The 13,215-nt window shown below is 32.2% G+C and overlaps 2 protein-coding genes across 2 annotated transcripts in view; both read left to right on the top strand.

The window, feature by feature from the left end:
- Positions 1–3,752: 3,752 nt before the first annotated feature.
- The window catches only part of LOC134697371 (telomeric repeat-binding factor 2-interacting protein 1-like), a 128,707-nt gene continuing 119,244 nt past the window's right edge, over positions 3,753–13,215 (top strand). Inside the window, exon 1 of the mRNA XM_063559611.1 lies at positions 3,753–3,889. The gene's annotated coding sequence lies outside the window, so the exon portion shown is untranslated. The remainder of the gene's footprint in view (positions 3,890–13,215) is intronic.
- LOC134697998 (uncharacterized) lies at positions 4,114–12,895 on the top strand. Its single transcript, XM_063560286.1, has 5 exons — positions 4,114–4,287; positions 9,358–9,501; positions 10,196–10,347; positions 12,567–12,695; positions 12,890–12,895. Exons 2-5 carry the CDS (start codon positions 9,375–9,377, stop codon positions 12,893–12,895), a joined length of 414 nt encoding a protein of 137 aa, XP_063416356.1. The 5' UTR covers positions 4,114–4,287; positions 9,358–9,374.

Below are 13,215 nucleotides of genomic sequence, written 5' to 3'. Positions count from 1 at the left end.
GTATACCACCACTAAAGACTAAAACCAGCAGAAAACGAACATGACAGAGCAGAAAGACATCAACTAAATATGTACCACTGACTAAATAAACCGTTAAATCCAAATTGAAAATACATAATAAATAACGGTACCACGATTTCCCGAGAAATACAAGAAAAACGTGATATCCCCCCAAAAAACTGATATATCCCGAGAAAAAGATTTTTAATGGTGTTTTGCTACTTTATATATATTATATATCATATAGTGTTATGCTACTTTTAATCATATTAAAGAATATTAATAAAAGATATCACTCGTTTTTATTCAATAAAAGTGCAATTTCATTTCAAAAATTCGATTTGACTGTATGTCTTGTATGCAAATTCCTTGTTTAAAACAATATGGCGGACATTCTAATGACGAACAGCATAAGAAAACATGAAGAATAGAAAAGTATCACTGAAAGTACTGAAAGAATAGATTCTATTTAAAAAATGAAATGATAAAAAAGTTAATAGAGATATCATTACTTCATTCGGGTATTTGAGCTTATCAAATAATTTCCTTTAATTTAAATTTCGGCATATGAAAAACTGATTGTTGTTTTAAATAAATATCGTTATTGTTAACATTGTGCTATGCATTCTCTAGAAGATGCTCTAACTTATAGTATGCCCCAACATAATGCGCAACCGGCTGAATTATTGTAATATCATCATAAGCTTTTCGTAAATATCGCAGTTGCAAGCCGCAACTTTGTGCTGTTATCACCTTTAGTTTATATGTTGTGTTTTGTGTACTCTTGTTTACTTAATTGTCTGTTTGTCTATTTGTTTTTTTAGTCTTTTGTTCTTTTTTTTTGTGTGTATTTAGTCATTTTGTTGTCAGTTTATTTTCAACTAGTGAGTTTGAATGTCCCTGTGGTAACTTTCGCCATCTTTAAATGTTTTAAATTATAGTAAAACATACTAAATGAATGACACTATTTTCCATTATAAAAATGAAAAAAAAACCCCAAAATCACGGCTACTTGAGAGGGAGTGATTTTTCAGAGAAGAATTGAGCGTTATGATATTTAAAGCATACTGAGTGTGGAGATTTTGATTATGAAAGGCTTAGGACATGACTACGGCTATCATGGTAAAAGAAAACTGTGCAAATCGTGTTATAGTAGTCTCAGCATGGACACAATCCGATAATATCACATAGACACGTACATACCTTCAAATTGCCGTTGTTTTTTCCTTCAAAATCACGACTGGTCATACAGACAAAAAATCTGAAATCGCTTCTAGAATACAGTCTGTTTTAGACTGATCGTACAGTAATTTATTTTGGGATCCTCGAAGAAAGCATATTTTTATACGACCGCAAATTTTGAAAAAAATTTCGTCGTATATTGCTATCACGTTGGCGTCGTCGTCGTCGTCGTCGTCGTCGTCGTCGTCGTCGTCGTCGTCGTCGTCGTCCGAATACTTTCAGTTTTCGCACTCTAACTTTAGTAAAAGTGAATATAAATCTATAAAATTTTATCACAAGGTTTATGACCACAAAAGGAAGGTTGGTATTGATTTTGGGAGTTTTGGTCCCAACATTTTAGGAATTAGGGGCCAAAAAGGGCCCAAATAAGCATTTTCTTGGTTTTCGCACTATAACTTTAGTTTAAGTTAATAGAAATCTATGAAATTTTGACACAAGGTTTATGACCACAAAAGAAAGGTTGGGATTGATTTTGGGAGTTTTGGTTTCAATAGTGTAGGAATTAGGGGCCAAAAAAGGGCCCAAATAAGCATTATTCTTGGTTTTCGCACAATAACTTTAGTTTAAGTAAATAGAAAATAATGAAATTTATACACAATGTTTATGACCACAAAAGGAAGGTTGGTATTGATTTTGGGAGTTAAGGTCCCAACAGTTTAGGAATTAGGGGCCAAAAAGGGACCCAAATAAGCATTTTTCTTGGTTTTCGCACCATAACTTTAGTATAAGTAAATAGAAATCTATGAAATTTAAACACAAGGTTTATGACCATAAAAGGAAGGTTGGTAATGATTTTGGGAGTTTTGGTCCAAACAGTTTAGGAATAAGGGGCCCAAAGGGTCCAAAATTAAACTTTGTTTGATTTCATCAAAATTGAATAATTGGGGTTCTTTGATATGCTGAATCTAACTGTGTATGTAGATTTTTAACTTTTGGTCCCGTTTTCAAATTGGTCTACATTAAGGTCCAAAGGGTCCAAAATTAAACTTCGTTTGATTTTGACAAAAAATTAATCGGTTGGGTTCTTTGATATGCTGAATCTAAAAATGTACTTAGATTCTTGATTATCGGCCCAGTTTTCAAGTTGGTCCAAATCGGGGTCCAAAATTAAACTTTGTTTGATTTCATCAAAAATTGAATAAATGGGGTTCTTTGATATGCCAAATCTAACTGTGTATGTAGATTCCTAATTTTTGGTCTTGTTTTCAAATTGGTCTACATTAAAGTCCAAAGGGTCCAAAATTAAACTTAGTTTGATTTTAACAAAAATTGAAATCTTGGGGTTCTTTGATATGCTGAATCCAAACATGTACTTAGATTTTTGATTCTGGGCCCAGTTTTCAAGTTGGTCCAAATCAGGATCTAAAACTATTATATTAAGTTTTGTGCAATAGAAAGTCTTTTCAATTGCACAGTATTGCGCAATGGCAAGAAATATCTTATTGCAAAATATTGTGAAATAGCAATTTTGTTTTTAATTAGAGTTATCTTTCTTTGTCCAGAATAGTAAGCAAGAAATATCTAATTGTAAGAATTTATTTGGAGTTATCTTTCTTTGTCCTGAATCAACTTAAATCTTTGTTATATATACAATATACAATGTATATTCACTTTTTACTACCAACTGATAAATTAAAATAATCTTTACCATTCAGTGATAACAAGCATTTTTTTTACATCTTAATATTTTATGATGTATTTAAATGAGTAGTAATTGTTGCAAACTCCATTAGAAATTTTAATTGAGATTAGTTTTGGAATAAGGGAAAGGGGGATGTGATTAAAAAAATTGGGTTCAATTTTCTCATTTGAAATTTCATAAATAAAAAGAAAATTTCTTCAAACATTTTTTTTGAGAGGAATAATATTCAACAGCATAGTGAATAGCTCTAAGAGAAAACAAAAATTTTAATTTCATTAGAACGCATTCATTCTGTGTCAGAAACCTATGCTGTGTCAACTATTTAATCACAATCCAAATTTAGAGCTGAATCCAGCTTGAATGTTGTGTCCATACTTGCCCCAACCGTTCAGGGTTCAACCTCTGCGGTCGTATAAAGCTACGCCCTGCGGAGCATCTGGTTTTATTTGAAATACGACCATTCTACTTAAATACGGTAAGAATATTGAAACAGTATACACTGTTCAACTATTGTTTTTAAATATGAAAAGTCGTACAGATTACTGAATCGCATTAGCGACGTATGCAATGATCTAGAATAGGATATATTGTATTTAAAAAGGCAGTGGCTATTTGACCAACACCGGCAAAAGCAAATTTTCTATTTAGCCGGCTTTGAATAAAACTGTTCATTGATGTGATTAGTAGAGAATAAAAAAGCTTAAAGTCATAAGAAACGGAGTGACCGGTGAAAAATAATGTTATTCCAATTTTGAACCAATGCATACAAACATCAACTTATTCGTCTGTGCACGATTTCATCATTTGTTTCGCATTAATTTCGTATAATCGTCATTTTTTTGTACAATCGGTCAGAGTGCTGTTGTGAAAATATGGCAGGTAGTTAAATTTCGTGTTTTGAAGCCGAATTTTGACGATTGTCACCTGTTTGTCAACAAGACAAGAGAGGATAATTTACAAGAGAGATTACTCTGTCATCACGATAAAGATTGAAGATTGAAGCATGTATGTACATAATAACAGAGAATTTTTACTTACGCAAGTTTCGGGTTCCTGTCGGAGTTATCGTTACTGGATGAAATCTCCGGTCTGAGGTTGCGTTCCGTGTATTTCTGTACCGGAAGGTGGGACTACTAAGGAGGTTGGTGTTGGAAGGGATAGCGTAGAAGTAGATATGAATATTCATGTACACTCGGAAGTTCTCTTAACGGAAGTAAATATGGGTCGTGCTAAAACAAGTAAACAAAATAGAAAAACGCACGCGCACATGCACGTGGGGACATCTATGAGAAGAAAGACTATATATTACAGATTACTTATGATTACAATTATTATATTTAACATGATTGAACAAAGCTAATAACATTTAAAATATATAAATTCTAACTGGGTACGATGATGAGGTTAGTTACGTTAGAGATCGTTAGAACACAGGACACAGGCACTTGTTTCTATCCATTGGAAGAACCACTATCAACGTATATTTCACGTTGATAGTGGTTCTTCCAATGGATAGAAACAAGTGCCTGTGACACAGGAGTTTGGAATTTCGAGAGAAGCTCTACTGTGATAATCGACTTTATATTTTTACCCCCTTATTGATAGGATTTCAAACTCCTGTTGTTAGACATTTACAAGAAGTTCAGTTCACAGTAGTATAATTGAACGGACTTTTGTTAATTTAAAGGTAAATTAATAGATCAGCTCTAGATCAGATCAATGCTATGTACATATACATACATATAAGTTTAACAATGTTTTAATAACCAAAACCATGCCAGGAAGTTAATGATTGGACCTATTGTCATGATTTTCTTTTTATTTTCTCATTCATCCTTTTTTCAAATTTTTTAAACATCCCAGACAACATGAGTATGTTGGCCCAACATTGGCACAATGTATATCATTGCATTGGCCCATCGTTGTATTTTAACGTTGGCCCAACGTATAAGTGCAAAGTGGGCCTACGTTGGCCCAACATGATGGCTTCATGTTGGCCCAACGTTGTACTGTTATATGCAATACATAGAGCCAACGTTGGCCCATTGTATGAAAAACGAAATCCATGTTGGCACAACGTTGGACCAACGTAGAAATATCTTCTCTTATGTTGGCACTATGTTGGTCCAAGGTAGGTATTTCTCATTTTTATGTTGGCAATACGTTGGTCAATTGTTTCAACCAAATTACAATGGATGCTGCATGAGGGGCTGTATATGATAAATACTCTGGAGAACTTTGATCTTTTTTTATTGTGTTCCAAACTGCCAAAGTTTAAGGTAGCAACTCTGTATTTTTGTATTACCCATTGTTGTTACTGTCCTTGTTTTTTTCATGAACTCTGCCTCTTTAATTTTATTTATTGTGTGACGCCAAGATATTTCTTTGACAATGTTTGATGGATCGACCAGATAAACTCTGTGTCATTTGCTGTTTTGTAAAGAGTTGTCTCATTAGCAAGCATACCACATCTTCTTTTTTCATATTAATTTCATTTATTTCTTTAACAGAACAAATGACGTATGGCTTATGGTTAGGCGATCATACAAATAGTTTTTTCGGAGATGTAATTTTAGTCGTATTGTTTCCAGATCCAGAATGAAAATTAAATAATTCAGAAGATGAAACTTTATTTATTTTAAATTTGATATCATTGGTCGTCACCACGAATAGTGTCCTCCTCAATTTAAACTTCAACAGTGTCATTATTATTTATATATGTTATTCGTGAGGTTATTCGTTTTTCCCTTCTCTGTTTCTTGCTACCTTCTCTGTCAAGGCTTAAGCGCCGCCAATCTTTAGCTGCATCCATCTCCTTATCCGAAGACTCTTTGCAGCTATGTTTTTTTCTAACCGAATCTGTAATAAAGTTAGAAGTAAACTTGAATTGCGTATTTGTCTAATGCATGCGTGCGTAATCTCCCTTCTAGATATGTAATATAATTTAATTTATATTCTAAAGAGTTTAAATACTATTTAATACAAATTAAATCTTAAATAACCATTTTTTTATATTGGTTATTTTTCTAATGGTCAGAAATTTATTAGTATTAGACGGATTTGTGGGTATAACAAACCCTTATTTACTATTATTTCAGAATTCGGTATCATACTTTGTATATTCGTAATATACATGATATATAAAGAATAATTCAGATGTGTATTAATGAACAGTTATATATTTGATATATAAAAACACTGTTACACATTTAAGTGTGTATATGATCAGGTTTCACAAATATATCGTATCTGTTTGCATGCGATTTAGAAATACAATAAAACTAACAAATTCATTTATATTTTAATGAAGTAGCAATCATTATACCACATTTTTGAAACATTACGGAATAAGGTACATCTTAAGACAATTTTATTCCATTAACTTCAGTAATGATCATACATGTTGTGGTTAAAGATTGATATAATTTACCATTTGTTTGAAGATACTTATGTTCAGTGGCAAATATTTCATGATAATTAATAGGATTGAAATGATTATATTTCGCCCGAAACGTATAAACTTCAAGATCAGCATTATAAAATGATAGAAATTAATATATGTTTTGATTTTTAACAACATCCCTCAGATTAAAAAATCATATTGTATTTGTCATTCTAAATCGTATATTTATCAGATTTTTTAAAGTTATAACTTACATGTTACTATCTTTCTCTTTGAATCCCAGATGACATGATTTTCTCTTTTTGTTTTCTTCGTATCACTGCTTTCTTACAAATACACAACTTGTGTATTTGTAAGAAAGCAGTGATACGAAGAAAACAAAAAGAGAAAATCATGTCATCTGGGATTCAAAGATGACAACAGGAAATAATCACAAAAGTGACCATCCCATTACATTCAGATTTCCTATAAACTTAATTACCATAGCAACTATCTTTGAAATTTGTCGAACACATGGTCAACCTTATCAGAATGGGCTTGATTAACAGACTTGGCTGTATCAAATATCACTCTGCATATAATTGCTATTATTATGTTTCACAAAGTTTAATGAATAAAGTTATTATGAATAATGATTGTAATAAATTTTATTTTTTAACCAGGCAATCTATGTTTACGATATACATTTTTTTTTATTACAGTAATGATATTCCAGTATAAATTTTGCCTGACTTATATATAGAGTATGATATATGATCATGCAATGTTGGGCCAGCATTGGCCCAACATAAAGTTGTAAATGTAATTTCAGTTGATAAACACTTTCAGTATAACATTAACTTTTCATAAAGCCTGCTGCAATCGAAATTATCCGCCTCCCAAGAGAAATAAAGCGTAAAATATTATATAATCTATTCCATTAAAAAAAATTCATATCGGCCCTATGTTGCTTCTAACATAATGCCAACATTTGCCCGATTATTTATAACCAACATGAGATAATAATATGAATTTACAACAACAGACCAACGTTGGGCCAATGTTGTGCAGCCAACATAAAATTGCGACCAACGGACTCACAATTTGCCAACGTTGAGCCAATGTTGTGCAGCCAACATAAACTTGCGACCAACGGACCGACAATTTGCCAACGTTGGGCCAATGTTGTAAAGCCAACACCAACGGTCGACCAACGGGCCGACCATTTGCCAACGTTGGCCCACTGTTAGTCTGCTGACTGGGATGGCCAGAAATTTTTAACATGCATGTATTTAAGAATTGACGTATTTACACTTGTATGCAAATTTGTCCGCCATTACATAAAATCACACAGGTCCCCCGACGGAAAACGATTTTCAGCGTTTTAGCTGCAAAATTTTATGTACAAAAATATTAAATTTACTGGTTATTTAAACATGGAAATTATAATATACATGATGAAAAGATCAAAGAATTATGAATAATTTACCGTAACATCTGACTTGTGAAAAACGCAGTACAATCGGAAATAAAAAAAATATATATTTCAAAGTATGCGTTGCCCAGCATAGATCAGCGTATCCCTTTAATTAAGCAGTACACCCTGTTTGGTATTTTCATATCTAACACTATCCCATTCTGACTGATATATACATTTAACTTAATTTATAGTACATATTGACGATCCTTCATAAAAAAATTTAGGCAAGTCGTTAACACTGATATTACTATATAATCAAACTATCCTTTTGGCTAGACATCAACCATCAATCTTTTGATTCTTAAACCTTCACCCAAGCCACACAAACACATACACACATAGTCGATGCCTAATCCAAAAGTTCTGATCTGTTCATACTATCGTAACAAAATTCAAGAAATTCATATGTCTTTATATCCTCTATTGTAAAATCCCTACCTGCTTAGAAATTTGAATAATTGTGGTCACTACACGCAGATCTGAGAGTACCCAAAATTACTGGAAGCTAGTTGATTGATTGATTTTTAAACATCCAGTGTCAAATATATATGCAAATTCAGGACAATTTTTTTTTTACAATAAATGCAACAGGGACCTAGGTCCTGTAATAGGTGCTGTACAGAACGAAGGTCTGGAATTTTGAAAATGGCATGCATTGGAAAATGATGGATTACTTGGATAGCAGCAGAAATTTTGCCTTTCAGTAGACTAAATACGAACTCCTCAAAGAGTGGCATTCTCTTTACAACTAGGCATCGGATTTAATGTCCCCATTCTGACCAGAAGTGACTGCGTATTTATACATTCTGCAAAGCGGTGGGCAAAACGGACGACCAACATTGGCAAAAGTTTGATTGTAGGTCGGGTAAAGACAAAGTGGAAAACTAGTTGAAAACTAACAACAACTAATTAAAAAAATCATGTGTCTAAGTTTTGGTTCATTCAAGTTTTTGTTCATAGAAGTGAAATGATCAGTACCAACAAATGACCAAAGTTCTAGTTTATTGTTTCTATATAAGGTAAAATCATATACAAACGTTCAATTATATCCAATATTCCATTCACTAAGGACGAGAGGCTAGTGTACACCTGACATTCGATAATCAAAGAGTTTTGACAACTTCATTTGTGTTCATCTACAGATAACCTTGTTTATTATTTTTTTTAATTAAAAAAAAAAATTGTGAAAAAAATATGTGTAGGCACGTGCCTATAGTGCCTAACGGCAGCTACGCCCCTGCCTATGAAGTTACAAAAAGAAGCATTCAATAATATAATTACATTTTTTAGCTATAATCATGAAAACACGAATTTTATAATAGTTTTATTTAATTCACCTAGCACTTTATTGTGAGACCACATGTTATCCTGAACGAAAAGTTTTATTGAGTAATGCAATTGCTTAAGGAATAACATGTGATGTGCAGTTAGCCAATTAGAGTAAAGTATTATAATGAAACATACATCTATTAACGTAATTATTAAATGTTAAAAGACTCCTTGAATCAATGTTACCTTGACATCATTTTTTAAAAAAGTCTTTGTTTGCAACTTTTACCATGTACATCATATTTACATGAAGATATGTATATAATATTTTTTTCATTTCAGGTCAAAAATTAAATAAAATGTCTACCATTAACTTAAAATATCATCCAGATATTGAATCTGCTTATGCTGCAATTAGAAAGTATGAACTGGAGACCACTTCTAAGTACATATTATACTACAGAGAAGCTGGTTTCAATCAGAAAGGTAACTGTTTTGTCCCCTGCCACACAATGGCAGGAAATATATTTAATATTTTTAAAGCTTTTTTTTTCATCCTGCTAAATACAATAATACTCATATATAGACCTTGACTTATTTGTAAAGTTCACAGCAGTAAGAAACATTGAGTTATGGCAGAGTTATCTTCTTTCCTTTCATCAAGTTCATACAATTGGTTTTGTAAATCCATTTAACAACAGAAAAAAGATATTGTGTTAAATTCTTTGATAATTACAAGTAAATTATAATTTTGATATATATATATACTTAACAGATAAATCATATTATTAAAGGAGGGATATTTGCAAAAAATACCATTCGAGAGAATGTTAATTTTCACGAGTCGTAAGGCGAGGGAAATTCATTCTCAAGACTAGTAGTTAACGTTAAAAAACACATTGATGATCGTGACATTACAAACGTCCAGTCAGATAGTGTATTTTTTGGCAAACAACACGGCATAGAGGGTAAAAAAGGCTTATCCTTTTTGCTTATACCTAGGCGGCGTTAAAAAATGAAAAATTTTCTTTTGATAACAGTAAATTGGTGAAAAATACACTGGCTATCAACCAATCAAAACCAAGTATTCTTAAATAAGGTGTAATTAAGTCCAAAATTATATACCGGTAACGTGCGCTGGCAATATTGCATGTGCTTACAGGTTCAGTTTCTCTTGTAGACTTGGATAATTTGGACAAGAAAAAAATTTGGTGGGATAACCATATCCCCTTTGATGGTATTCCGTATTGCCTTTTGGGGTCTGAAGTGTGGGACTGTCATCACGGGCCAGACAGACACGTGAATGATAAAAAGAAACTTGTTGCCAAAAAGGTATTTCAAAATTTTCTTTTTAGCAATAAAAATAAGAAATTTATTTATTAACTTGAAAGACATTGTACATTTTACAGATTGATGTGTTAAATACAAACTAAATATATATGTACTTTTAATGTCTTCAATAGTTAATATATTTGAACAGTTTTGATTAGAATTAGTTTAATTTATAATACTCCTATCTCTTACATAGGTTTGGTAGATTCAAGGAAGTACATTGTGCAACCTTTGTACACTGGGTCCTATAAACAAGGTGATAGGTTGTGCTGCTGGAATAGGTCACCTTTTTCAGCTTGGAAATATTTGAATAGGGCGGTAAAACTATCAGAAATATTATTCAATAAAGTTCCCACAACTGCGTCAGTAATCTTTCTTGGTCAGTGTTTTATCGACCAATTTTCTCACATTTGACACTTTGTTATTCCACTTTTACATAACATTACATAGAAAGCCAAATAATATTGGAAAAGAGATATAGGAAGATGTGTTGTGAGTGCCAATGAGACAACTCTCCATCCAAATAACAATTTATAAAAAAGTAAACCATTATAGGTCAATGTACGACCTTCAACATGGAGCCTTGGCTCACACCGAACAACAAGCTAAAAAGGACCCAAAAATTACTAGTGTAAAACCATTCAAACCGAAAAACCAACGGTCTAATCTCTATAAAAAATGAGAAACAACAAGAAACATGTATATATTACATAAACAAATGACAACAACTGTACATCAGATTCCTGACTTAGGACAGGTGCAAACATTTGCAGTGGGAATTAAAAGTTTTAATGGATCCAAACCTTCTCCCTTTTTGTCGAGCCTTCGATTTTTGTCGAAAAAGAGAGACTAAGCGATCCTACATTCCGTCGGCGGCGGCGGCCACAAATATTCACTCTGTGGTTAAAGTTTTTGAAATTTTAAAAACTTTCTTAAACTATACTGGATTACTTCCAAATGTGCACAGAAGCTTGTTTATGATCATAAGATAGTATCCAGAAATTAATTTTGTAAAAATAAATTCCATTTTTTCCGTATTTTACTTATAAATGGACTTAGTTTTTCTGCGGGTAAAAATTACATTCACTCTGTGGTTCAAGTTTTTAAAATTTCCATTACTTTCTTAAACTATCCTGGGTTTGTACCAAACATGGACAGAAGCTTGTTTATGATCATAAGAAAATATACAGAAGTAAATTTTGTAAAAAAATTACTCCATTTTTTCAATATTTTACTATTAAATGGACTTAGATTTTCTGCCAAGAAACAACACATTCACTCTGTGGTTAAATTTAAAAAAAAATAATAACTTTCTTATACTACTTTTAATTTGTACCAAAGTTAGATAGAAGCTTGTTTATGATCAAAGCTAGTATTTAGATGGAAATTTTGTTAATATTTTGTACATGTGTATGTGTATTTTACTTATAAATGGATTTTTTTCCAGTTAACATTACATACAGGTTGCAGTTAAAGTTTTTAAACATTTATTAGATTCATAAACTATCCTGGATTTTTACCAAACTTGGTCAGAAGCTTCTTACAGTCATAGTATCAAGAATGATATTTTTAATTTTTTTCCCTCATTTTTGTTGAGCCTGTGTTTTTCAGCAAAAGTAGGCGAGACACTGGGTTCCGCGGAACCCTTACAAATTTTGCTGAAACAATAGCATAACATCACAACATAGAAAAACACATGATAAAATATCAATTGGCAGACTTAACTCAATCAAAAAACATAAATTAATACATACATGTAATAGGTATACATTTTTGAAATTTAAATTTTATGAAAAGGGTGGGGTAACAGAAACCCAATGACACCCCCTTTCAATTAAGTATTGAAGTGCATCTTAAAAAAAATGTACATTTAGTTTATCATTTAAATTTAAATCAGTACCCTGAGATAACCTTTTAATACTAAGGAGTCAATGAATTAAATTTAGTATTTTATAAGTTGTTATATGTGAAACACCTATAATTAATTGTGATACATAAAATTGAGAATGGAAATGGGGAATGTGTCAAAGAGACAAAAACCTGACCATAGAGCAGACAACAGCTGAAGGCCACCAATGGGTCTGCAATGTAGGGAAAAACTCCCGCACCTGGAGGTTTCCTTCAGCTGGCCCTTAACAAATATGTATACTAGTTAAGTGATAATATAGATGATACATGCATGGATGTTGTATGTGCATTTTTTCCATTTTTTTTTACAGGATGAGATGGAAGAAGAACATCCATACACCAAAAATTCAAAGAAAAGGTTTTTAGTTCAGAGTACCAAGAAGATGGACTGCAAGTCACAGATCACTCTTAAAGCTGTTGTTAAGTTTCCTGACTTTAAGGTAAACTATTCTTTTTCTTTCTTAAAGTAACTATATTCCTTAAATGGAAGATACCTAAAATGTTACCAGGAAATGGTTGTTTATGTTGCTTAAAATTGTTATAACACTCAATTCATGGTATCCTGATGAACATGGAAAATTATAGTACGAGCATGCATTTTGTACTTAAGACACATATTCTTTTTATGCCCTAGGCCTAAATCAATATATTGTTTGTTTCCCCAATCCCGACCCTGCCAATCCAGGTGTGGGTAGGTAGGTAGGGAAATAATTTTATATTTCCAAAAAGCTTGAACATTATAGCACGATCCTGCAAGCCAGAAAATCCAAAATGAATAAAATAATATTGACTTAGTTTTGAAAATTATATTTTATGAGTAGCACCAATTTTGCAGGGTCGGTCGGGTTTGGGGAAACAAACAATATTTTATTTTAGGCCCCACCTACAATAGTAGAGAGGCATTATTTTTTCTGGTCTGTGTTTGTGCGTCCGTCTGTCCCGCTTCAGGTTAAAGTTTTT

Source organism: Mytilus trossulus, chromosome 14, assembly GCF_036588685.1.
Source record: "Mytilus trossulus isolate FHL-02 chromosome 14, PNRI_Mtr1.1.1.hap1, whole genome shotgun sequence".
Taxonomy (NCBI): domain Eukaryota; kingdom Metazoa; phylum Mollusca; class Bivalvia; order Mytilida; family Mytilidae; genus Mytilus; species Mytilus trossulus.
Note: the sequence above shows the minus strand (reverse complement) of the source record. Positions and strands in the feature narration are given on the sequence as shown.

Coding starts and splice junctions, on each gene's coding strand:
- LOC134697998 (XM_063560286.1), top strand. CDS start 9,375: ATGTCTACCATTAACTTAAAATATCATCCAGATATTGAATCTGCTTAT. Junction 9,502..10,195: donor AGCTGGTTTCAATCAGAAAG/GTAACTGTTTTG, acceptor TTTCTCTTGTAG/ACTTGGATAATTTGGACAAG. Junction 10,348..12,566: donor AGAAACTTGTTGCCAAAAAG/GTATTTCAAAAT, acceptor TTTTTTTTACAG/GATGAGATGGAAGAAGAACA.